At 38.8% G+C, this 25,486-nt stretch overlaps 3 protein-coding genes across 4 annotated transcripts in view; 1 reads left to right on the forward strand and 2 right to left on the reverse strand.

Moving 5' to 3' along the window:
• ino80 (INO80 complex ATPase subunit) overlaps positions 1-4,528 on the forward strand; it is a 65,165-nt gene extending 60,637 nt beyond the window's left edge. For both annotated transcript variants that reach the window (XM_052096516.1, XM_052096517.1), the window contains exons 35-37: positions 555-714; positions 2,904-3,122; positions 3,230-4,528. In XM_052096516.1, coding sequence (XP_051952476.1) covers positions 555-714; positions 2,904-3,122; positions 3,230-3,432 — 582 coding nt within the window. In that variant the 3' untranslated portion in view covers positions 3,433-4,528. The remainder of the gene's footprint in view (positions 1-554; positions 715-2,903; positions 3,123-3,229) is intronic.
• Positions 4,529-4,791: 263 nt separating this feature from the next.
• chac1 (ChaC, cation transport regulator homolog 1 (E. coli)) lies at positions 4,792-7,176 on the reverse strand. Its single transcript, XM_052095987.1, has 3 exons — positions 6,561-7,176; positions 6,427-6,462; positions 4,792-5,686 (listed from the first exon to the last, which is right to left on the reverse strand). The coding sequence occupies exons 1-3, from the start codon at positions 6,729-6,731 to the stop codon at positions 5,300-5,302; spliced, it is 594 nt and encodes a 197-aa protein (XP_051951947.1). The 5' UTR covers positions 6,732-7,176; the 3' UTR covers positions 4,792-5,299.
• Positions 7,177-15,844: 8,668 nt separating this feature from the next.
• dll4 (delta-like 4 (Drosophila)) lies at positions 15,845-24,426 on the reverse strand. The gene is made up of 11 exons (XM_052095824.1): positions 23,995-24,426; positions 23,582-23,842; positions 23,212-23,269; positions 22,343-22,606; positions 21,121-21,181; positions 20,625-20,755; positions 20,268-20,437; positions 18,693-18,912; positions 17,795-18,515; positions 17,182-17,290; positions 15,845-16,752 (listed from the first exon to the last, which is right to left on the reverse strand). The coding sequence occupies exons 1-11, from the start codon at positions 24,046-24,048 to the stop codon at positions 16,747-16,749; spliced, it is 2,055 nt and encodes a 684-aa protein (XP_051951784.1). The 5' UTR covers positions 24,049-24,426; the 3' UTR covers positions 15,845-16,746.
• Positions 24,427-25,486: the final 1,060 nt, after the last annotated feature.

Here is a 25,486-nt window from a genome sequence, read left to right on the forward strand (position 1 = left end):
TGTACAGTGCTGGCCCTATAATGATATACTTTAGGCATGATATACTTTATGATATACTTTACACCTTGAAATTTAAATGTTCTAACTTTTTAATATACATAATAAACAATTATTTTAATTCAATTAATTATTCTTAATTAACGTGATTTTGTATAAAAAATTAAGATCAATGTAAGGCATTTTCTTTTGTTGTTTTTCATCCCAACATTTTTTAATTTGTACTTTAATTTAATTTAATTTGGCATTGGCATTTCTATCACAATCTCATGAAACCCCTGAATGTTCTTCATGAATCCTAGGGGTTTGTGAACCCCCAGTTTGGAAGCCTTGCATTAGTTAATGAGAAAAGCATGCGAGAATTTTCACAAATTGGTCATTTCAATAGCTCTCTATTTTCCAGAGAGCTATTATGCCATTTTCAACAGTCTCATATTTACTTGCTACACTGATCTCATGCTCACCTTCTCCTCGTCCAACTTCTGGTCCTACTGTCTCTCCTCCGTGGTGCTGTCCCTCTGTCCCTTTCTCACCTCCAGAACTATGTGTCTGTGCAGATCTCCTTGAGCAGCGAGATTCAGCCCAGCTCCATTCCTGCAGACGAGAGCAGCAGTGACATGCTGGTAATTGTGGACGAACCCATGTCTTCTGCTCCACAGTCCCGTGCCACCAACTCTCCTGCTTCCATTGCTGGATCTGTGTCCGACACGATGAACGGTGAGTTCCGGCAGTTTGGGTGTAGGACTCTTCTTGCTTTTTTGTTTTTTAATATAAACTGGGTCCCAGATAATTCACAGGCAGCTTTGTCATATTATATGCATAGGGGAGACTTGCTAGTTGCTGAATTTTCATACAATTTAGAATTTCTCAGGGTAGGTTTATATTTGAAATGCAATTTCGTAGCTTAAAACCACATACCTTAAAGTCTTGGCCGCAAAAGAAGATACAGGTTATTGAACACGCATTGATCTTTTGTGACAACTTGCCCCAATTTTTGTCCTACTCTGTGGGATAAACTGTCACAATGGAACCTCCCATTAAACCAGTTGTGTAGGTTTCCTTTTTTTTAGGACCGTGACAGCATTGAAAAATTATTTGAAAAAGACGACATGATGCAAATTGGTCATTGATGTCTCGTGATGTCTCATCATTCTTTTGCAGTGTCTTTGCTGGCTGCACTGAAATACAAACATGATTCATGAATGAATGACTCATGAGCTAGTTGTTTTAATGAATTGCACAAAAAGGCTAACAATCTCATTAGTTATTGCTTTAAATCATTTGATGAATCCTCACTCACTGAATCTGTAAGAGCATTTTCTGAATTAAAATCACTGAACCCCAATTCTTTACTTATGACTCGAAATGAAGAAAGAACTTTTGGAAAATTCAAATCGGTATAATTACTGAAAGGTTGTTTATATGACAACATGTAGTTAAACAACACATTTGCAAAAAAATATAAATAAATAGAATGAAGCTTGATGACCTTGTTGTAACTGAGAACAGATGGACTACTATTATAGGCCTATTGGGCATGTTCTAGTCTCGCATAGCCAAACCTATGACTGTGGCATAGGTCTGGGCTCTATAGTAGCATCTATTGACCAAGAACCACCCATTTATACAGGAATCTAACTGACTTGTAAAACTGACCAATCACAGTCTGTTTTGTCATTACGGGGTGTTTAGGAGCGGGGTTATTGAAGATGTATCATACCATAATAAAAATAAAAACTATTTATATAATGGTCTCCGTGAGGGATTGCAGAGAAAACACATGAGAGAATAGCAGAAAATGGGTAGAGAGTCTAAGTAAAGCACAAAAAAAACTCATTATAGAGAATTTCACAGAGATAAGTAAACAAAGCCTAAAATGTAGCTCTGCTTGTGGATATCCGCTTTCTGCTACATGCCTCAAATTAAACTCTGAATATCTTTAAAGGATCTGATGTCACTTACCTGGAAAACTTGGGCAAATTCAGTGATTATTTTGTACTCAAAAGCGCACATTCTGTCAATGCGGAACCTTGCGAACACAACTTGAATTAAAAACGTTCTGCTTGCGTCTGTTTGTGGAAGTTCCATTGAACCACTCAATTGATCAAGAAAGCATTTTCCAGTTTTGTGTGCTATGTGCATCAGACGGTTGACAACGGACATTGGGCAGCCTGTGGGCATACCGTCTGAGGCTGAGACAAATATTGCTCTAGCACCGAAGAGGTACTTCGTAATCTTCAAGGAACATTTTGTAGCAGTTAGTTCCTACCATAAAATCATATTGTTCGTAACAAGAGATAAAAATGCTTTATTATTTGTTAGAAAGACAACTTAAAATATTATTTTAATCAGTTTCACAACCTATATTTGTTAAACTGCTCATTTTTCTTTCATATTCCTATCTACACTGTTTTTGGGGTTGTTGATTTTTTTTTTGCAGTCAAAGTCCCAAATACTGGGTCACATTAACAGAGATCTGGCAGCCTGCCTGCCTGCCCAGTAATGAGCAGTGTTAATAAGCAGTGCTGCTGTCTATATTATAAAGTTGAGAGTGCCCAGGTTTGTGGGATTTGATCTTGCCGATGAAACGTTGGCAGAACTGTGGCCATAAAGGAGACATGGTTTGCATGAGTCTGGCCTGTCTGGGCCACAATGGCTGAGACAGCCTCGGCATGCAACCTCATAGTAAAGTGAGGATTAGTGGAAGATGACAAACTCTGACAGTTCAGAAAACCGTCAGCAGAAACATGTTGATGTTGTTTGGCTGGCACATATTCCATTACATTTTTGGTGGATCTTTGAAATGGATCCTATTTTGAGTGTTGGTCTGTCTTGTGGGCAGGCAGTTACAGTTAACTTATATGGTTAGATTTTCCAAATATGTTTAATAGATGGTTCTCTTTCAGGTGTCTCCTCCCAAGATATGTCCAGTCCAGGCAGGGGAAGGTCTAGTCGGTGTCGAGGACGACCCAAAAGCTCTGGAGGAGCCAGGAAGTCTTCCATCAGAAAGGGCAGAGGACGGAAGTCGACAGCGGGGAGTGCTGCAGCCATGGCAGGGGCGATGGCAGGGGCAGCAGCCGCATCTGCAGCTGCATATGCTGCATATGGCTACAGTGTTTCCAAAGGTAACAACATGTCATCAAATAAACGTTTGCCTTGTGGAAAAAATGTGTTTATCCAAACTGCTTAGAAAATATTCATCCATTTTTATTAGACTTTTTTCTCTTTCCAGGTATTCCAGCAAATGTCTCCTTACAACCTACTCTCATTCTTTCTTCAACCACACCTGCCTTTGTTCCAGCTGGCACCTCTTCCCCCCAGGCTAAAGGAAGCGCCATGACCACCAACTCACAGACATTATCTCATGGCAGTTCACAAAGCCATCACAACCCCTCTAAGAGAGGCAAAGTACCCAGCAACCACAGTGGGCGGTAGCAGACTGTCTAGAGTTGTTTCTTTTGTTTTTTTATTGTAGCATGGCCAGTACATTTTCAATCCCAGGGTGACAGTTTTCCTACTAATGATGTCAAACTGCTATCACTTCACAAGCCCTATTGTCACTGCAAAACCCAACCTAATGTTTGAAAAACCTACTTCATTTTCAATACCCAGATTGTATCCATCCTGAAAACTTGGATTTCTAGCCTTTTTAATCTAAAACAAGTCAATTTCCCCTATGTATTTGATATTTTTCTTTCATAAATATACAACAGAAAAAGTGTGTTATTCCAATGACACCTCTTTGTTGTCTGATGAACAAGAAATCAAAGGGTGGCAGGGCTTCCTCATTTATGGTTGGGAAAACTTTCATCATGTTTGCCATCATTCTGAGCAGAGATTGAGTTGAAATGGAAAGTTGGGTGATTACCATACACCATCTTGAACAAAGTCTTTACCTTGAACATCCTGTATATAAACAGATATGCTTTTTTTTGTAAGACTGCTCATATTTTTGTAGAACAGAGTTGTTGACATTGTTCTAATGTCTGTGAACATTTTGAATACCGAATGGCCTTCTGTTTATTTGCTGCAAATTCAAAGATTTTGGCTTAAATACTAATATATATATATATATATATTCTCTTGGGAAGAGTAAAAGAAATCACTGAGTTTGTAGTAAATGCAATGAATAATTTCTGAAGTGGTGAGTGCTGCTCCAAAAACATGTCACTGCTCAGATTGAGCCTGTGACTTAAAATACTTGGATGTGATATGTATCATAGTTTAAGTTAAAACTTGGTAATTTATGATGATTTGTGTTAGTTGTATATTGTATTGAAACTGTTTTTAAAAGATATGAAAAGTTTTGTTGCATCTGTGGCATATGGCTATGGTATTTCAGAAAAGGCCATTGTTGGATTTATTTTGTCCCTAAATTTAAAGAGTGATGTTCTATGTATGTAAATACTAATGGGTGTCATACCTTTCAAAGTTCTCGATTTTTCCCAAACCGCTTGTCTATTTTTATAAGTCAGTGTAAATATCTAAGAAACCCACATGGCCCTTTTACAAAAACAAAATAAAAAGTATTTCAAAGTTTCTTTGTGGAATACTGTGATTTAGATTTGAAATGTACACATTGACATGCAAATGAAGCACTCCCTTGACTATTTTTGACAAAACAACTGGTACTGTGCTGAAGGGACATTGTCCCCTAAATTTTCCAAAGATATTTTATTCAGACAGTTTCCATTAATGATTCATCAAAATTTATTTGTGAACCATTTCAAACATTAAACTGGAAAGAGTTTTGAATTAATTTGCACAAAAAAAATAAATAATTGTTTCTTAGAGAAAACACTCCATCAGAAAGAGATGAAAGTTTGACACCAAACAAATAACACAGACAGATTCAAGATTTGAATGTGCAAAGGGAAAATGTTTAATGGCTTAACAGCAAACTGCTTGAGTGCAAATTAGACATGTATTGTCCACTAATGAGGTTTCATGGCCACACGTTAGAAACAATTTGAACCACTTAAAAAAATAGGACAAACTATGGCAATACAAGCATGCATTTGTATTACATACTTGGGGTTAAGACCACAAAACATTTAAAACTGACAGTACATAATTAAATATTAACACCTTAAAAGATCATGTTCCCTTAATGCCTTAACTTTCCCTTAGTAAAGGAATACTTAATCCCTTGGTTGAATGAAGATAATATCAAAATACAGCCACTAACTCACAATCACACCTAAAGGATGGCAAAATTATCTTTAGATAGGACCTTTATGGTGTCTGGACTAGATGTTGATAGCCTTAGGTTACATAATTAAAGCATTACAGATGATACAGGTTACTGGGCTGCTAACAATATGGGTCTAATGATGGCTAGGGTGGCAGCCTCGATGGAGAACAGGTGAGGGTCATCCACATCAGGGCAGTTTACCCTCATGAACTCGGCCAGGCGAAGCAGGTACTCGATGTTGTGGCCTGACTTTCCCTTGCATACAGCAATCTGAGCTGCAATTTCCTCCATACTGGCAGGCCCCAGGTAAATAGGGTTGTCAGATGTGGCAATGTAAACCAGTGCCTGAACAGGTGAATGGTTTGGACCCTGTGGGAAGAACTCTACAGCCCGGGTGACATAACCACCTCTCACTGCCTCCCTCACATTCAGGTACTTTAGAGACTCCTCAATTTGAGAGCCATTCACCTCGAATGCAACACCCCAGGTGCATACCTGTGTAAAAGAGTTTGAGGTTAGTCATATAATGAGGTCAAGTGTACACAAGACACTACAATTAAAGGAATAGTTTCCCCAAAAATGAAAATTCTCTCCGTTCACTTACCCTCATGCCATCCCAGATGTGTGACTTTCTTCTGCTGTCCACGAAGACTTTTAGAAGAATATTTCCGCTTTGTAGGTCCATTCAATGCAAGTGAATGGTGACCAGACCTTTGAAGCTCCAAAAATCAAAGTAATCCATATGAATAAGGTGGTTAAATATATGCCTTCTGAAGAGATGCAATCATTTTGGGTGAAAAACAGATCTCCACTTTTACCATGATACTGAAGATCTAGATTAAACCACTGGAGTCATATGGATTACTTTTATGCTGCCTTTGTGTGATTTTTGGAGCCTGGTCGGAGGTCAAAAGCCTGGCCACCCTTAACTTGAATAGTATAGACCTACAGAGCAGAGGTATTTTTCTAAAAATCTTCATTTGTGTTGTGCAGAAGTCAGTCATATACATCTGGGATGACATCAGGGTGAAGTGTAATTTTTGGTGACCCATCCTTTCACAAGCCCATTACTAACATTATAGTTAGGGTCGTTCAGGCAGAACACATGTGTCTCGATATAAAGTCATCCATCTAGTGTAAGCTTACATAAAAAATATATTGAAAACAAGCGCGGGCGTCAGCAATGAGTTACGTGTGAACGCCCCCAAAATAAATAACTGGGAATTTACACTTACGTCTTCCTCCTCGATTAGAGTCACCACTCTTCCGGGCTGTCATGGAAAAACAGAAAGGTTAAGGAGTACAATGCCGAACTTGGCGCTACACGCATGTATTACAAATACAAAAAGTTGTACATTCAAAAACTCACCATTTCATCATCTCCACGATGAAAATTATCCCCGTGCCAGAAGCGTCTCTTGTACCCCTTAATATAACCGACCTTGCTCCTCTTGTACTTGAAATCTGGCTTCCAAACCAACGAGCCGTACCCGAAGATCCACAGGCTGGATTTCACAGCGACGATGTCTTGAGGCTTCATCTTTACAGTATGGTATGATGACAGAGAGGGTAGTAGTGTATATGAATGCGCCGACAGGCTAACTGGCTAGCGTTAGCTTCCTCCTGTCAAGTAGGAGATGTATCGGTTGGCTCCCGGCTATACCGCGGAAGGTCTCAGAGCCCAACTGCTTAGCAGTTGTGATGGTAAAGTCCCGCAACGCGTTTTTCTGTGCCTTATGCATGCCGATGCAGTTACCGCCGCATTGCATTAAAACTCCATCTTGGCCTCTTCGGCTCTTTCGGTCGGAATAAAACAAAAATCGCGGTTGCAAGCTCACCAGCCAGCTTCTTGTTTACCAACAAACCTTTACCCCAGTCATTTACACGACGCCTCAAAGGCAGAGGAAGTATATTTAACAGATTTATATTGATTTCGAGCACTCTTTGTGCCTACACTCCCTCCCTCTTCGGCGGATGATGAAATGTGGTCTGGTTTGAGGCAGGATTTAACCGTATGCATCAAGGGGCGTATCTGGTTTGAGCAAAATCTTGAATTGACCAATGAAAGTGCAGTCAGGGCGGGGTTGTCTTGTCTTCTAGCCAATCAATTTATCTTGTAGCAACAATAAACGCACATTACTACCTGATTGGCTCACAAACCAGGAAAAAGCGTTCGTAGTTGTTTAATCTTATAGGCGGGGTAGCTGTCAGTCACACAGTACTCTGAAGATCATTGGTCGACGTTTCTGCCGCTTAAAATCTCTGTTGTCTGATGCAACACGAGACAAGGTTTTCAAACACAAGCACTGAACAGTACGTTCTGAAAGTGTTGCATCACTTCAGGCCTTCTAATAATGCTCCTTGAGTCAAAAATACTGCTGAATCCAGAGAAAAGTGATAGAGAGGAACATATATATAGAGCTAGATTTGACTCCGTAAGTAGTCTTCATTGGAAGCAAAAATCACATCTTTATCATAATCATATATCATATAAGCTGTATAGCTTCAAACTAAGAAATGTATGTTCTTGATTGCTATGGTTTAAACACTTGTCTTTATACTATGTTTTATCCCATAATGACTGCTGAGGTAGATTAGTTTCTTCCTATAAAAAAATCACATTTGTCTATAATCTCTATGGAAGTGTGACATATTTAAAAAATAAATAAATATATATATATATATATATATATATATATATATATATATATATATATATATATATATTTTTTTTTTTTTTTGTGAGAGCAGAAACGAATTCTTCATAATATTTTCATAACTTTATAAACTTTCAACAAACCCCGGGGAGTCCATTTGATTACTTATGGAAACGCGAGGTCCTAATGAGTCATTAATAATCAGTAGATTATACACATTTTGTTCATGGAAAGTACTTTGACTGCATACCGGCACTTACACACATAATTAACACATCCCTTCTTGCAGGCACTTTTCCCACTACATTTAAGCAGGCTCGAGTAACCCCACTGCTGAAAAAAACCTGCACTTAACCCCACACAGATAGAACTACAGACCAGTCTCTCTCATCCCATTCATGGCAAAAACACTTGAAAGGGCAGTTTTCAATCAGATCTCCACCTATCTCTCACAGAACAAGCTGCTGGATGACAATCAGTCAGGCTTCAAAAGTGGACACTCCACTGAGACTGCCCTGCTGTCTGTCATCGAGTCGCTGAGACAGGCGAAAGCTGAATCCAGATCATCCGTTCTGATTCTGCTGGACCTTTCTGCTGCCTTTGACACAGTCAACCATCAGATCCTACTCTCCACCCTCTCTAAACTGGGTATCACTGGAACTGTGCTTGACTGGTTCAACTCTTATCTCTCAGATAGGTCCTTTGAGGTAGCATGGAGAGGGGAAGTATCCAAGCCACACCAGTTACTTACTGGGGTACCTCAGGGATCAGTGCTTGGGCCACTTCTCTTCTCCATATACACAACATCACTGGGACCCATCATTCAGTCACATGGTTTCTCTTACCACTGCTACGCTGATGACATGCAACTCTACTTGTCTTTCCAGCCCAACGACACCACAGTGACCGCTCGAATCGCTGCCTGTCTGGCAGACATCTCAGCCTGGATGAAGGAACACCACCTTCAACTCAGCCCTGCCAAGACCGAACCCCTTGTCTTTCCAGCCAACCCGGCTGTTGAACACAACATCACCGTGCAGCTGGGTCCAACTACAGATTCGCCTTCCAAAATGGTCAGAAATCTAGGGGTAACCATTGATGATGAGCTAAATTTCACAGACCACATTTCAAAAACTGCAAGATCATGTAGATTTACACTCTACAATATCAGGAAGATAAGACCCTTCCTCTCTGTATATGCCACACAACTGCTCGTTCAGTCCCTTGTCATAACTAGACTGGACTACTGTAAGGCTCTCATTGCAGGCCTTCCTGCATGTGCTATTAGACCCCTGGAAATGATCCAGAATGCAGCAGCACGTCTGGTCTTTAATGAGCCTAAGAGAGCACAAGTTACACCACTCTTTGTCTCTCTCCACTGGCTGCCGGTTCATGCACGTATTCAATTCAAGACCCTGATGCTGGCATATAAAACAGTCAATGGGTCTGCTCCAGCATACCTAAAAACATTTATGCAGAGCTACGTTCCCACCAGAAGCCTGCGGTCGGCTAAGGAACGTCGCCTTGTCGTACCAAAACAAAGAGGCACCAAAACACGTTCCCGGACTTTCAGTTTCATCATACCACAGTGGTGGAATGACCTTCCCAACTCAATCCGGGAAGCTAACTCACTCTCTATCTTCAAAAAACGGCTAAAAACACATCTTTTCCAAAAGCACTTAACCGGTCACTAAAATAAATAAATAAATAAATAAATAAATAATTATTTACATTTCTTGTTGCACTTAAATCTGTTTTGTATACTATTCTGATGATAGTGAAACTTTGTAATATGGCACTTTTTGTACCACGGTCTCCCTAAGATGATTCGCTGACGTTCTTCCTCTTTTGTAAGTCGCTTTGGATAAAAGCGTCTGCCAAATGAATAAATGTAAAATATATTTGTCCTTTGCTTCATCATATTTTCAAAAATGTTCACAAATATTTGTACATTAATCTGATTTCTGTCTAAATTATTCAAACTCTGATTATTTTAATGTGTTTCATAATAAAGTACAGTCATTCTTTGGGATCAGCCAGAGGATTAGAACATGACAACATCAAACTATTACAAGGTACGGTGAGACAACAGAAAAGTTATTTGTCGGCCCTCCTATGGTCTTACATATAGTTAAAAAGCTTTGTTTTATCAAACCAGATCCTACATCATCACACTACTTGTACACCCTATATTATGTACAGTATGTGCATCTGTATGGACACTTAAAGGGATAGTTCACCCAAAAATGAAAATTCTCTAATCATTTACTCACCCTCATGCTAACCCAAGAATACTTTCTTCTGCTGAACACAAATTACGATTTTTAGAAGAATATTTCAGCTCTGTAGGTCCACACAATGAATGGTGACTAGACCTTTCAGGATCCATAAATAAAAAAAAGGCAGCATAAAAGTTACCCATAAGACTCCAGTGATTAAATCCATATATACAGAAGCGATATAATAGGTGTGGGTGAGAAACTGATAAATATTTAATATGTATAAGTCCGTTTTTACTATAAAGGCCCAGGTATACTTCACTTTGCGTGTTCCATTCTGTCTCGTGCACAGCTTTGAAAGTATATCTCACACGGATGAGTGCGAATGGATGCGTTCAACACATGCGCAATACAATTGCTTTGTTATATGCTACCAGACAGTAGAGGGCAGCATCGAGTTGTGTCATTAACAGGACATCCGCTCTGAAGGATAATGAATAAGAAAAACTGAGAATCCGCCATTAGAGGAAGCAAGAACTACAACAAAACGATGGAGAAGGATAAGTTCTTCGACTACTGCTTGACAGTATAGCCCAACTGTGTGTATTGCCACCTAGTGGACTCTTCTATTTCAACGGTCAACTTTGCACATGTGCGTTGACATCAGTGGACAATCCTGATGAAGAAAATGACGTCACGTGGACTGTGCGAAGGATACTTTGGGCTTAAATCTCCACTTTCACATTTTGAATGTGAAAATTTAGATTTATAGTAAAAAAAAAAAAGAAGATTGAAATATTGATTTGTTTCTCACCCAGATTGATTGTATTATTTCAGAGGACATATATTAAACCACTGGTGTCGTATGGATTACTTTTATGCTTCCTTTATGTGATTTTTGGAGCTTCAAAGTTCTGGTCACCATTCACTTGCATTGAAAGCAATTACAGAGCTGAGATATTCTTCTAAAAATCTTGATTTGTGTTCTGCAAAAGAAAGAAAGTCACACATATCTCGTATGACATGAGGGTGAGTAAATGATGAGGGAATATTGAATTTTGGGTGAACTATCTCTTTAATGTTCACTTAAAAATTTGTATGTGGTAGTTGCCTGATTTCAACAGAAAGGAATGTCTGGAATGTAGTGTAATGTTATTTCCAACAAGCTTTTTCAAGGTATATGATGATAAGATGAAAGGTCCAGTTGAGTTCTTTGTCATATTTTGCTGTCCTTTTCTTGCTTCATTTGAACCCAAACCCCACCCAATTTTGTCCATCTTTGGTTGATGAACAAAACACCGCTCTGCCCCCTGCCAGCCCTAAATTTCCTTGTTTATAGAGGCTCTTCTTTGGTTAAAATAGGATTATCTATAAATAGAGGTATTAGCTTGCATCATAAGATACAAGCACATTTAAGCTTCTTAAAAGTCTGCATGATGCACAAGCCTTTCTCTGCCTATAGCTCAGGAAAACAGGGGAGCTCCTGTGACCAGACCTTTCACGGGACAGCCTTTTACTCTCTCCAGCACAGTACGAGGTGCAAACATGCTAGGCCCCCACACTGACCTTATATGAATGACAACTGTAGAATTGAAAGAGGGTCGATTTTCAATCCATGTTCATGTGTTTGTCTTTTTACTGCCATTTCTACACATTTTTAAAACAATACATTTTTAGCGGTTGCTGAATGTTGATTTCACTGTGATTGACACATTCAACAAAACCAATTTATTTGAAAATAAAGGCTAATGAAACAATTGTATGCGCCAACTGATTACATTGGCTGTCATTCAAGTTTGGCACTCTGTTGAAAAGCAGTTGAAATAGTTTCAGCTAGTCAGAAACCTACAGCTGTCAGAAGTAAAAAAAAACAAAAAAACATGCTTGTCCTGTGGGGTATGTGCCTGTGGCCTGCTATAGGGTGGGGACCAGGGGATTTGCACCCAAAGTAAACAGACCCAGAATATCACACATTACCATGCCCTGTGCACACGGTCTCCACATACATAGCACTTAAAAAAATTCCTGCCATAAATGACGACATGCAGAGAACCTTTCAGACATTTTGATGTGTATGTGTTTTTTAATAACATGGAATTTTGCCATTGTCACTCACTGATAGCATGCTTGTGTGTGCTTGTGTAATACATAGTTGTATTCCACACATGAGAAATGCCTAACTTACACAAGATAGGGGTAATATAGGGATAAGTCTCTAGAAAGTTGCTTCAGCCTGTAAATACTGGACTATTCTGTGTGTCATGGCTAGAAAGATTTTGATATTTTATGGAATTCATCCTTTAGAATACAACTATGAGGGAAATGTGATAATCAACAAACATATACCAGAGAAAACATATGTCTCCAAGTAAAATTTCGCTTAGGGACCCCATATGGTCAGAAATGGCCCTGCTGTCTGGAACGGAGGACCAAATTACTCAAAAATAAAGAATTAAATTAGAGCTGTCAAAGTTAATGGGTTAATTCTTGTGATTCATTTAAAACATTTTAAGCATTCATTTAATCACAATTATTGCAATTAACGCATTTACCATTAATAGAGCATAAACCAGCATACACTGGTCGGAGTAGGGTGGAAAATAGGACTCCACCCAGAGTTATTAATCTGACCCACACACCAAAAACACACACAACAGCCGTGTCAGTGATCAAATTATGAGAAAGAACCTCTTAATGCTATTTCTTGTACAAAATAAGCCCAGATGGGAAGTACTTTGCAGCCTCTGTAAGGCACAATATAGTTACAACAGAAATAAGTCTTAACTATCATGAAAATGCATAATGAGATGTTGTTTGCAAGCACTTTTAATGTGTAAATCAAAGCGGGACTTGATACTAGTGTTGACGCCCTAATGAAAATCGTAAATGCATTTGCACGATTGCTGTAGCAAAGCAGATAGCCAGTTGTCTGCCGACTGGTTAATATTGTGGAGGATGAGAGATTAAAGAGATTTAATGAGCATTGCAATATAGAAACTTTGGGAGGACTAGTTATTTCAATTAGACAACCTCACACTTAGTCTTAGCAAAATGTTTAATGTTACTTGAATTGGCACTATTTTAGTGCATTTCTATCTTTATTCTGTGGAAGGCTTTGTTTGTAAAATGTTAATAAAATATTATTGTTACATATTGTTTATTTATCTTTCCTAAGAAGGAAATAATTGCATTTTGACAGGAAACCAATTTATAACCACCTTAGTGGTGTACTCACTTTTGTTGCCAGCGGTTTAGACATTAATGGCTGTGTCGAGTTATTTTGAGGGGACAGCAAATTTACACTGTAATATGAGCTGTACACTCACTACTTTACATTGTAGCAAAGTGTCATTTCTTCAGTGTTGTCACATGAAAAGATATAATCAAATATTTACTAAAATGTGAAGGGTGTACTCACTTTTGTGAGATACTGTATATATATATATATATATATATATATATATATATATATATATATATATATATAAACGTTTTTGAAAGTTGATGCCCACTGGTGACGATAACCATAGCCCTGAAAATGAAAAGGCACGAGGCTTGTGCCTAAATTAAAAATCAACCAAAGATCATGCTAAAATGAAAATGGACGTAAACTAATACTCAAATTAAATACAAGGAACATTTATTGATTTATCTTGTAAACTTGTTATTTAAGTATTGATTTCATTATTTTATTGTTTTTAACAAATTCATTCTATATTTAATGACTTATATTTATATTTATTAAATTATTTAATTTTAAGAAATGTGTTCCTCCTTAGACTTGCTGTTCAGTGCGCATGAGCAATTTACTGACATCTAGTGTTGGTGAAGGAAAAATGATAGATGGGGCATTTGGGTTTGTTGGATTGCTGGCTCACAGAGGCTGTCCTTGGATATCATGTTTTTATGTTATAAATGTCAGTATTGCATGTCAAGACCCTTCCAAGAGTGTATTAATGTGCAATTTCAAGTTCAAAGAAAGTTCATTTGTTTTTAATCATGTTACTCTTTTGACTGCATGGTGCTAACTGTGTCAAAGTCTAATGAATGTTTAGCATCCTCCTGTCAAGGATGTTTTCACATTCCACATCACAGATTGCCAAACACACACTTGAAATGAAATCAATATTCTTGATTTGATGCCCCCCTCCTTTTTTGTTATGAGGTAGTTTCCTGAAAGTTTAGGGATCCGCACAAATACAAAGAACAGAGAAAGAACGAGATGTGTGAGAAAAGTGTTTGGCCAGTGCCGGCATGTTCTGCATTTTTTAATCAGACAGGAAGCAGGAAATGATGTCACTGGGTCACAAACAGGATGCAGTGATTATAACACAATAAGAATGCCTGGCCATGCGATTTAGACCCAGAGGCCAGAGAGCAGAGCACATACACGCTCACAAATGCAGCGGGCGGGGTTTGAGTAACAGGTTACTGCGCGAAAGCTTTAGTAGAAGACTAATTGCTACGATAACGTGTTTAACAGTCCGGCCACTGATGGACATTCTCTCGTAACCTTGCAAAATTTGTTTTTTCTTCCTAAACATCCTTTTAACCCAAGCACAGATGCAAAGACAAGGATGCTTAGATGACACCGATTAACAGGATGTGTGTAAGATGGAGTGTGTATGCATGGCACAGAATTGTTGTTGGCTGTTGATGACTGTTGCTGTTATGAACGGACAGCAATGGGTTATGGACAACCCATGCTACTTTTGATTTGAACCTCCTGGGAAACCATTTCTGCTTTAGTACTTACTAAAAAAAATCACCTGCATGGATTTCTGGTGCCTTACATGGGGTCTCTTAATGCTGACTTTGGCCAAGGTGCTGAATTATTTGTGAAGTGCTGATGTGAAGGAATGGATGAATCTTTGAGTTGGTCATTTGTTTGATCTAGAGTCTAGTCCAAACATCAAGTCCAAATTGGCCACTTTAGAGGATGCTCAAATTCCCCATCACCCTCCAACAAGGCTTACAGATGATCTTTACACCCATTGCTCATTAAGACTTACAGTTGGCGATCCTATACAACCCATTAGGGAACATACACCAGATTGCTCTAGCTGGCCAATAAGGTCTTTGATTAATTTAATCAGTTTTGATTAAGAGCCTTGCTTTTTTCTACTCTTGCCATGTTTAGAGAGAATGATACCAGTGGGCTCTACCACTGAAACCCATCTGTGTGCACCAAGGCCATGTGCACAACTCGTGCTGATTCTTTTGTTGGGGTTGAGATATCTCCTTTAGCCCTGAAGGCGATGCTGAGACCCTTGATGCTGGAACCCATTTGTGTGCGTAAATAACTGTGTGTGTTTGCTTTATGGGTGCTCTGCTGAGAAGCACCACGATGAGCCTGGTGAGAGGGGCGGCATATGCCGCTGTTTTTATGGCAGGGCAAGGTTGCACCCGGGGGCATCTGTTTCAGTGTTCTGAGGAGGGGCCGCTCCTCTGTCGTTTGCGCTCTTCGCCTGTCTTTGTTTCAGAATTTCCAGCTCAAGGGGCCTGTATCCGAGGCAACGGATTTAAATTTCAAGCCAATTTACAACTGGGGAAGGAGGGGGTGGTGAGGGTTTTTTTCAGGATTGAGAGAAAAAAAGTTCATGGAGATGTAAAAAGCAATAGCTAGGTTGAAGATGGTTGTTATTCAAGAGTTGACCCTTTGTGAGATGGAATAAAAGCAGACAATGTGAATAAATGTGAACATCTCCAGTCACCATTTCAAAAAATATTGTAAATGTTAGAAGAAAATCATCCAAGTAACAACAAAAATAGCTTGAAGGAATTAACTTTTATTCTTCCGATGTTTGGTTTCTTATAAATATGCATTATATACAAAATAATAGTATAAAACATATAAAGAGCAATGTGTCATTATTAAATTAATTCGGGAAATAATCACTTTTAAAAAAATTACATTATTGGTTCTGTATTCTCAAAACTAATAATAGGCAGACAGTGGTGAGCAGTCTCTTTGTTTTATCTGTTTTTGTCCTTTTCTTGTCTTGTCCTCATGGGCCATGTTGCATAAAATAAATCTTGGATCTTTCTGGCACAGTTCTGTGTGTTACGGTTCAGTGGGTTATTATTCTTCTCATTCTTAGCACTCTATTTAAATCTTTTAAGGCTTTTTTGTGAATTTTCATCTGCTTACAATCTTATTGTAGAATGTAGAGCAAAAGTCCTTTTTATATGATTGATTTAAGCAGTTTTTCCTCCCTTCTCAGACATTCATAACATGATTTGTGTGGGTAAGCTCTGAGTTTTGCTCCCCTCCTCATTCTTGCATAGCTGGCAATGTTGGTTGAAGGTTTGGAAGTCCCTGGCACCTTCTATTGATTACTTGGCAGACAATGTGTCCATTTTTACCTTGAAAGAAGGATCTTTTGTAATTTTTGCCTCTTTTTTTTTTTCTTGCAATGCAGAAGTCCCTTTTTTTCTTTCATCCCACAAGGGAAAACATACCGTAGCAGAAGAGTTCAGAAACCATCCAGGACTGAACACGTTTGTACACAAACACTTCTTCAACATAAAACTAAACTATGCTCCAGTTTCTCAAGTTTCTCAGTGCAGCAGTGGACATCGTAATAAATATCCAGTCCTTAAGTATTTTTGTAAACAATCCAGAAAACGATTTTTGCTTTGATTGTGTTTTTTTGCCTCCTATACATCTGCCTGTAATTTATACCTGTGAAAAAAGCAAACAAAAAAAATGAGTCTTCGTTTACACTTTGGAAATGGAAGCACCAATAAGTACAGCGAGAATTCACCATCATGTCATTCAGTGTCATCAGCAGCATTACAGTTTAATCAAATCAAATTTAATGAATGCATAATTCTGTGAATTCTACAACATGCAATAGTCACAAACAATTGTAGCATTGTAAGAACGTTTACTATTTCAATGGAAATGCCATGTTAAATGTCACTTAAGCACTAGTTTAGCAATGTCCTTTATATCCTAGACACCACATTTATCACTTTTTCCCCATTAAGCCAGCCTCTGTTCAGTAGGCTTCATTAGTAGACAATGACAGAACGATAAACAATGAATATTGCCAGCAGATCCCTGCTTGAAACATGCAGGCATGTTAAGAAATTAAATGATCCTCCTTACCTCAGTTGCTATGACACATTCACTCCTCTCCTCTGCTATTACAAACACAGACTGGTACATGGAGTCCCTTGGGGAACATATTGTTGATATACTACACTCTGGCTTTTCCCTGTACACACAAATCATTCTTCATGTTAACACAAAGTAAAAGCACATGGGGCAGCTATTTATTGTGCAGAGATGGGGGTGAAAGCATATAAGAAGTGGCTCATTTTTATGGGGGTTCATTATTTTGCTCTGTTTGCTGAGGCTGTTGTAAGACAATCCCTTTCAGTGAAAAAGCATTTGTTGTGCAGCCCAGAATCCCCAGATCAATAAAAATCTTTTAACATTGTAAAAAGGCTTCTTGCTGTCAATGCCTTTGGGTCTGTGTGTAAAATCGGTTATGCGGTTATTGCAGATTTTTGGCCTTCATTTCTCTTGGCTAGTATTGACATTCATATTACTGTCATCAAGTGAGTGCTAAGTGCAAAGGTTAAAATACTGGGGTCCTAATGAAGTCAAGCTAATGGACCATGACCTCAGCATAACAAAATAAATTGAAACTATTCAATTATACACCTCTATCTAATCTATCAAATTGATGTAAAGATTAGTGAAGTCCATTTCTTACCTGTACATTCTACTCAATGGTATTTTGTCTTCTAAACACTTTTCATATTTAAGACTTTTGTCCTCTTGAGATACAATGTCTTTGAACTCTTTTGATGAATTGTAGTCCAAGTGGCAGTTTTTGTGTATGTAATTTGATTTCTCAGGTGCACAGTCCACCTCTAAGCTGACCTGCTTATTAGTGTTCTTCAGCTGGGAGGTGGGGATCAAGTTGTCGCTTTGTGATTCTGACATGTTGTTCATTGCCTCGCCTCGAGTCCTTTCTCCAGATGCCTGCCAGTGAATATGGCGTAGGGCAATGATCACCATGCAGAGGAGAACCAAGAGAGCCACCAAACCCACAGCCAGAGAAACCGCAGCCCACTGAAAGCGGTCTTCAGTTCCTCTTGTTATCACGGGAGCGGTGACTGCATATAATTCACAGTGGGGTCCGCTAAAGCCACTGGGGCAGAAGCAGGCAGGGGGATTTCCAGGGATGCCAACGCAGGAGCCCCCGTTGAGGCAGGGTCTGGATGAGCAGGCGTTGGAGGATCGGTCGCAATTCCGGCCTTCATATCCTGGAGCACAGGAGCAGACGTAGTCATTGATGCGGTCGTAGCATGTGCCGCTGTTAGCGCAGGGGTTGGTTGCGCAGTCGTTGACGTTGATCTCGCAGCGCTGGCCCGTGTAGCCTGCTCGACAGCTGCACATGCGAATGCCCCCCAGGACCACACACAAGCCACCTGCAGATCGGTGACACAGGTGTCAATGACTAATTATACATGGAAATACACTTATGCATCTATATCTGGATTTGCAGCTTAAAATCCACATTCACATTCACACCCATGAACATAACACACAGTATATGAATTTCAAAATCCCAGATGATGGAAATAATAAAAAAATATTTTTCATACCATTGGCACAGGGCAGAGTCGTGCATTTATCCACTCTTCTCTCACAGTTAAGACCAGTGTAGCCTCTGGGGCAGTCACACGCATAACTGCGCCCATTGTCCTTCTCATGGCATGTGCCGCCGTGAAAGCATGGTGAGTCTGTGCAGGTGAGTAGACTATGTTCACAGTGAGTTCCCTCGAAACCACGCAGACAGGTGCAGATGTAACCTTTATCAAAATCCTTTAGGGTGAGAAATGAAGCAGACACATATAAAGAGATGTTTCTGAACCAATTGTTTTATGTACTGGTCGATGTTCTTTGTAAACGTTACAAATTGAGGGATGCTGGATGTTAAAAATTATGCTCTACAAAGGATGTAGAGGTCCATTTATAATTTATTGAAAAAGCCTGAGGTTTTTATAGACACTACTTATTTAAATATATTGCTTAGCGCTTATTCTAAGATGAACCGATTGATAAAATAGCAAAGACATTCTAACACAATCAAAATGTTTAACAGAGGACTGTTGGATTTGATCACATTAGTGATTTCATATAAAATAATATAAACAGACATAATCATAAAGTCTATTGTGAAAGTCTTACTTTGTGCTTCACATTTATGCGCATTATTACAGTACAACAGCATTAAACCAACTGAATGCATGAGGCTTAAAGGAATATTCTGGGTTCAATACAATTTAAACTCAATCGACAGCATTTGTGGAATAATGTTGATTACCACAAAAATAAATTTTGAATCGTCTGTCCATTTCTGTTAAAAAAGAATAAGCAAAAATCAAGGTTACAGTGAGGCACTTACAATGGAAGTGAATGGGGCCAATTTTTGGTGGCTTTAAAAACAGAAATGTGAAGCTTATAATTTTATAAAAGTACTTACATTAATTCTGTTAAAACTCATATATTATTTGAGCTGTAAAGTTGTTTAAATTGTCATTTTTACAGTTGTTATAGGGTTTGTTGCCTTTACATCATCATGGCTAACATCATCATGGCTTTACACTAAAATCATGTTAACACACAAATTGTTTTTTTCTTGTGGCTTTACTTTTGAAATAGTGAATATTTTAACATTTACAGATTGGGCCCATTCACTTCCATTGTAAGCGCATCACTGTAACTCGTATTTAAATTAAATAAAAAAATATATATATTAAATTTGTTGTAATCAATATTATACCATAAATGCTGTTGATTGAGCTTAACTTGTAATGAACTGGCAATATTCCTTTAATATGGATAAAGGGTTTGTTCACCTAAAAATTACAATTCTGCCATCATTTATTCACCTTTTTTACTTTAAAATGTATAACCTTCCTCCGTGGAACACAAGAGACATTTTGAAGAATGTTAATGCTGCTGTTTTTTCTATACAATGAAAGAGGGGATTGAAGCTGTTTTGTATTATTTTGTGTTCCATGGAGGTAAGCAAGTCAGTTAATGATGACAAAAATTCTGAAACTTAAACTTCCAGATTGACAATTCAGTCAGCATCCCTCAGTAGCAGGTGCTTTTCCTGGTGTACCACTATATCATTAGACTAATACAATATGTCAACCAAAAGCATGACTCACTGTGCAAAGACCTCCGTTCTGGCATGGGCTGCTGTCACATTCTCGCACCTCAAATTCGCAGTTGACCCCAGTATAACCAGGCCGACAGGTACATGTGTAACTACCCTGACCTGTGTTCATACATGTGGCACCATTCACACATGGCTTGTGGTGAGTGCAAAAATTCAAATCTGTTAGAAAAAAGTGAGGGTTATATCTTTCGTAATCACTCTAATTCACATATGTTTTTCTATATTTCAAACAATATGCTGTAAAACCCGTTTATTACTCTGAGTCATTTAACACTAAAGTCAATAAAGAGTAAGACATTCATTCAGCTCTTTTAGTCTTAAAAATGCTAAATTAGTTTGGTCTTACCTTGGTCACAGAACAGTCCACCCCAGCCCTCTTTACAGTTGCACTGCCATGGCTGTTGACAGGTGCCATGTTTGCAGGCGGGATATTTTTTACACTCTGTGCAAAGTTTACCCTGCCAGCCTTCTCTGCACCTGCAATGCACAAATATACCAGCACTATATCAATAACAATTTAAATATATTAGTCCATTATGAGGATAAAGAATCTTTCTTAAACCCTACTCACTAAACTAGATAGTTGTGTTTAACTGCAGTTTCTAAAAACTGGTTTAATGAGAAAAGCTTTATAATAACTTGGCTTGTGTCCAGTTGGATTTCAGTTCTAATACTCTATATGGGTCATATAATTTCAGGGCAAATTAATATACGCACAGATCTTGAGGAAGCAGATATGATCTCATTTAGGTTAGTTGTCAAAATGTTGTTTTTTTTCTCCTTTGGAGTGTTATGGGGATTTTGTTCTGTTCCACACTTCATACACTGATTCATACACTTACACACACTCGCCAGGCTTGGAGCAATTGCCATTCGCCTCACTGCACTCTTCCAGGCAGATTGCTGCATGAGAAAGAGAAAAATGTTTGTTAGTAAAGGACCATGGATTGGCTTAGTGTAGATCAAAGTTATGCTGTTTTACTTGGTTCATTATTGTTCAGAAGTTTGAAAAATGTTGTAAAAGGCAACTGAAGTGTGACCTACTTATAATGTGCATAAAGCTTTGTTGTAGCCAAGTGAATAAAAAAAGTGTTAGAAACTGGGGTAATTGGAATAGGTATCTATCTCTGAGATTTGAGGCAATTTTATTAGGTTTACTACATGAGCATCCATTAAAGCTGGTCTTTTGAACTTGAATTGCTACTAATGACCATTTTTCAACAGTCTTTTTGCCCGTACCCAAATAATGCTCTTAGACCACAAGCAATTGCACAGAACCTGTCTGACGAGGATACTGCTATGGAAGCCGGTTAATTTACGGTTACTTGTGTTGAGCTGTAGCCTACTGTATAGCCTACCCGGTTAGCACTGAACTGCTGGTTAGACCGCAGCAGATGCTCCACCCCAATAACGGACAGCTGTCCCTATTGTTGTTTGTAGTCAGTACGAACCATATTTGCAGCTGCTACACTGGAGCGCAACAACGAGGACTACAATTTTGTGGCGCGTGGCGGACAATAATGGCGCGATTAACCCGGCGCGTGCTTTCCATGACGGCGGTGTTGGATTAAATGACCAAACACGCGCGCTCAGAGTGTATACACGCAAACTGTGTCAGCGCCCTTGTCAACTGCGTGAATTCTCCGAGAATTACAACAGTAAAACAAAACAAGCAGAAAATATTACAAAAACAAGATTCAAACTGATACTGCCACACGACCGACAAGCATCAGACCCATAACCACTGAACAACGTATCAGCGCTCGTCTTTTATTTCCCCTTGGTCATTATGATTGACGGTTAAATACTCTCAAAAACGCAACAGTCTTAAATGGTGTACCGCAGACAACAATACCACAACTTATGGTTCAATGACTGCATCGCTAAAGATCACTTCGTTCGATCTTTGGTAAATAAAATAAATACAAAATAAATTACAAAAAGAAAAAAGGGATTATTTTCCGATAGCCTATAAACTAGCGGGATGAAGAAAACACGGGCTTGCACCTACGCCAACCCTTCAGTCTTCAATAGTCCAATGGATTGTGATCTCTGATTGCTTACGTTCTTCGCAGTATTCCCCCTTCCAGCCAGGGAGACAGGATAACTGCCCATCTGGGTTGCAGGTGTAGTGGCCAAAACGGTCGTCCCTGGGAGTGCATTTTTTGGAACAACTGTCGCCGTAGTAATTTTCATTGCAGATGAACCGGTAAGAATACCTTAGTTCCGTCTGCTTCCCGCCTTGAACATCCTGAGACCATTCAGCCCCTACTTCCAACTTTCTTTGGATGGCAAAAAAGCTTATCTGCAAGTCGGGGTTGTTTGTGTCTGTGGGGAAAGAGGAGATTCTGATTGTTATTTTGGATGTTTCTCAGTTCGCTAACTTTAATTAAACAGGTGGTATAGAAAACGTTGGCATGACCCCCCCCCCATCTTCAAAAGCAAACCAACTTTAACTTCTGTGAAACTGACACATTTAAGGAAAACCTATGTTGAAATTTCCACTTCCTTTTTGTCAAGCAAAATATTCCCATGGTATTATCCCATTCTAAAGGACTGGACAGACAAAGGTGTAAAATACAGGAAAATGCCGTCGGATGGTTTTGGCAAGCGTTGTGTGTTCTCACCAAAGCCCACTGCGCTTTCCCACGCCAAAAATAAACTAAAGGAAGTTCAATTGTGTTCGAGCATGAGAATGCAAAGGTGTATGAGGCAAAAGGAAAATGCATTACAATTTTTCAAATGAATTGTAACCAAATGTTCTCTGGTTGTTAGTAGTTGCTTGGCTTAATTTATTTAAAAAGCTGTGAAAAAAAAAAAAAAAAAAAGAGCTGCAAATAAGACAACTCTTCAAAAAGGAGACGTTGGAAATGCGTTACAATGTCTACAATATCGCAGTGTCACCCTCTAGTGGCTTAAATCCAGCAGCTTACCTACAGGTGAATCCGCATAAGGTGAGTACCAGGCCTCAATAATCAATGAAAATGATCCCTAATGGGAAAGAAAATATTAGATGTATATACATAAAAGCAATCATACAATCTTAACACCACTAAAGAATAAACTATAGACGAATGTGTATAAATACAAATAATTGCATGCTAAAATAGTACAACCTAAGCAGCAGAAATAAAGCAATAAAGGTAATAAACTGGCGCATAATAATACTTAATTGCTTGAGAATGTGGAGTGGTTCAAATATGTGACACTGCCTGTATTATGAACAGTTGCTATCCAAATACTGTAAAAATCATCAACATTGCGTAATGCGTTCTGTTTCAGAGGAGTTTTATTTGAGCTTACCGGCCATCCAAAGTTGAACGGCAGTCGAATTGGTCTGCTGAATGAGTCACTTCCAAATATACTAAACGAGTTTGTCCCCAGCATTGGCGTTATGGCACTTCCAAAGATACAGTCACCTGGAGATACGACCACTTGGTAGTTTTTAAGGCAAACTCGGAAGAAAGTCCTGCAGTCGGGCTTGCACGAATTGCCATTTGCAAGCAACCCATTGAAATTTTTGAATTCGCGAAGGTCGAGTTCGAAAACACCAGATCCAAATATCTGAAGGAAAAAAATGACATGCATTACAACAGTACATTGCAAAAATACTGGCTTACCTATAAAAGTGCTTTTGACATGAGCCTGATACTTGAGTAACAATTGAGAAGAGCGTGTCCTGATGACTTTCCACAGGACCAACTATGGATGTTTACCTGCGTCAAAACGGTCGTGAAAAATGCGATGAGAAAGGTAAGCCAAGCTGCCATGCTTTTCGATTCTCCTGGCAGCCGCGTCACCCAAGACTATATTCCCTGAAAAAGCCTATTCCAATATAAAGATTGCAACAAAAAAAAATGCCGAAGAGTAAAAAGGTAAATCCAGACGCGCGTCCGCACTGCGCGTCACCTCAAAGTGCAGAACACCTCAAATGTACAGGTTATCCAAAAGATGATGGTTAAGCTGAAAATCAGTATCCAGTCTTATTCCTCTCCGTCTCAAGATATCCACAGAGCATGTTTAGTATTCCACAGTGAGCACATCGGTGTGTTTAATGTCAATCGTTATGTCTTGTTTTGGTTCTAAACTTTGTGCGTCAGCATTGTGCTTTAGGGTGTCCTTCTTGTAATTCGTGAATGAAGACTTGTTTCTTGCGCCCCGCAGTATTTATACTGGCTTTGTGTCCGCGCTGCTCATTATATAAACTGTCTATCACTAAACGCCGCCCACTTTATATACTCGGCCCCCCTCACTCGACAACAACGATATCCACATATAATACCCACCACTACGCTGATGATGACCAATTGAGCACTCCTGATTATTAACAAGCCCAGCATCTGTTGGCATATTTAAAGCAGGCACGATTAAAGACGGATTATTTCACACCGTACAATTTTCTGATATCTAAAACGGAGGAAACTTCGTAGCCTACAACGTATAGCCTATTCTCGTTTCCCCCGTTCCAGTAAATTGCGCGGCAATTATATTACATCATTGAAAGGTCAGCGTATGTACTGTGTAGGCTACCTCTTTGTGTTTCTAAATGATAGTATGAAAGGGTTTAATTAAAATGATCCAAAATGAATGCATAATGGGGCACCCTGAAAACAATATATTTGGATTGCAATGTGAAATAACTTAAAAAATAAATAATAAAAATAATTGAAATATTATTTCGTTCTCACCTTTAAATGTAATGTTTTCTGTTGTTCAAAATCATCAATGGTCGCCAAAATTAAGCAATTTTCTAATGAATAATATTTCCTCGTTTAATTCGGTATGAACATAGGCCGCACGCGTTGTCCTTTCAGTCTAAATGCAGCGTGCAGTTATTGTTGAGTCGCGTGCCCCTCGTTAGAAGCACGTTTTGGGCGCTTTCATGTGGCTTTCATACGGGCCTCTGGCTGAGATGAGGTGAGATGACAATTCAGCTGTATGATAATGAGGGTTATATTTAAACCGATAAGCGCCATAAAAGTCGTCTTAGCAATCTTCTTCACTTAACAAGAAATAGCTATCTAATGTTGTAAAGGACTTAGCAGTGCATTGTGTTTACTGTATTATGAATAATTAATTTTGGGTGATTGTAATTGCGTCATAAAAGTAATTGACGATCAGATGCCTACAATTAATGTGGGACAATAAATAAGTAAATAGTAAAAATACATTTAAACAGACAATCCTCTTTCTTAGTATCTACAAATG

Source organism: Xyrauchen texanus, chromosome 28 (assembly GCF_025860055.1).
Source record: "Xyrauchen texanus isolate HMW12.3.18 chromosome 28, RBS_HiC_50CHRs, whole genome shotgun sequence".
Lineage (NCBI taxonomy): Eukaryota > Metazoa > Chordata > Actinopteri > Cypriniformes > Catostomidae > Xyrauchen > Xyrauchen texanus.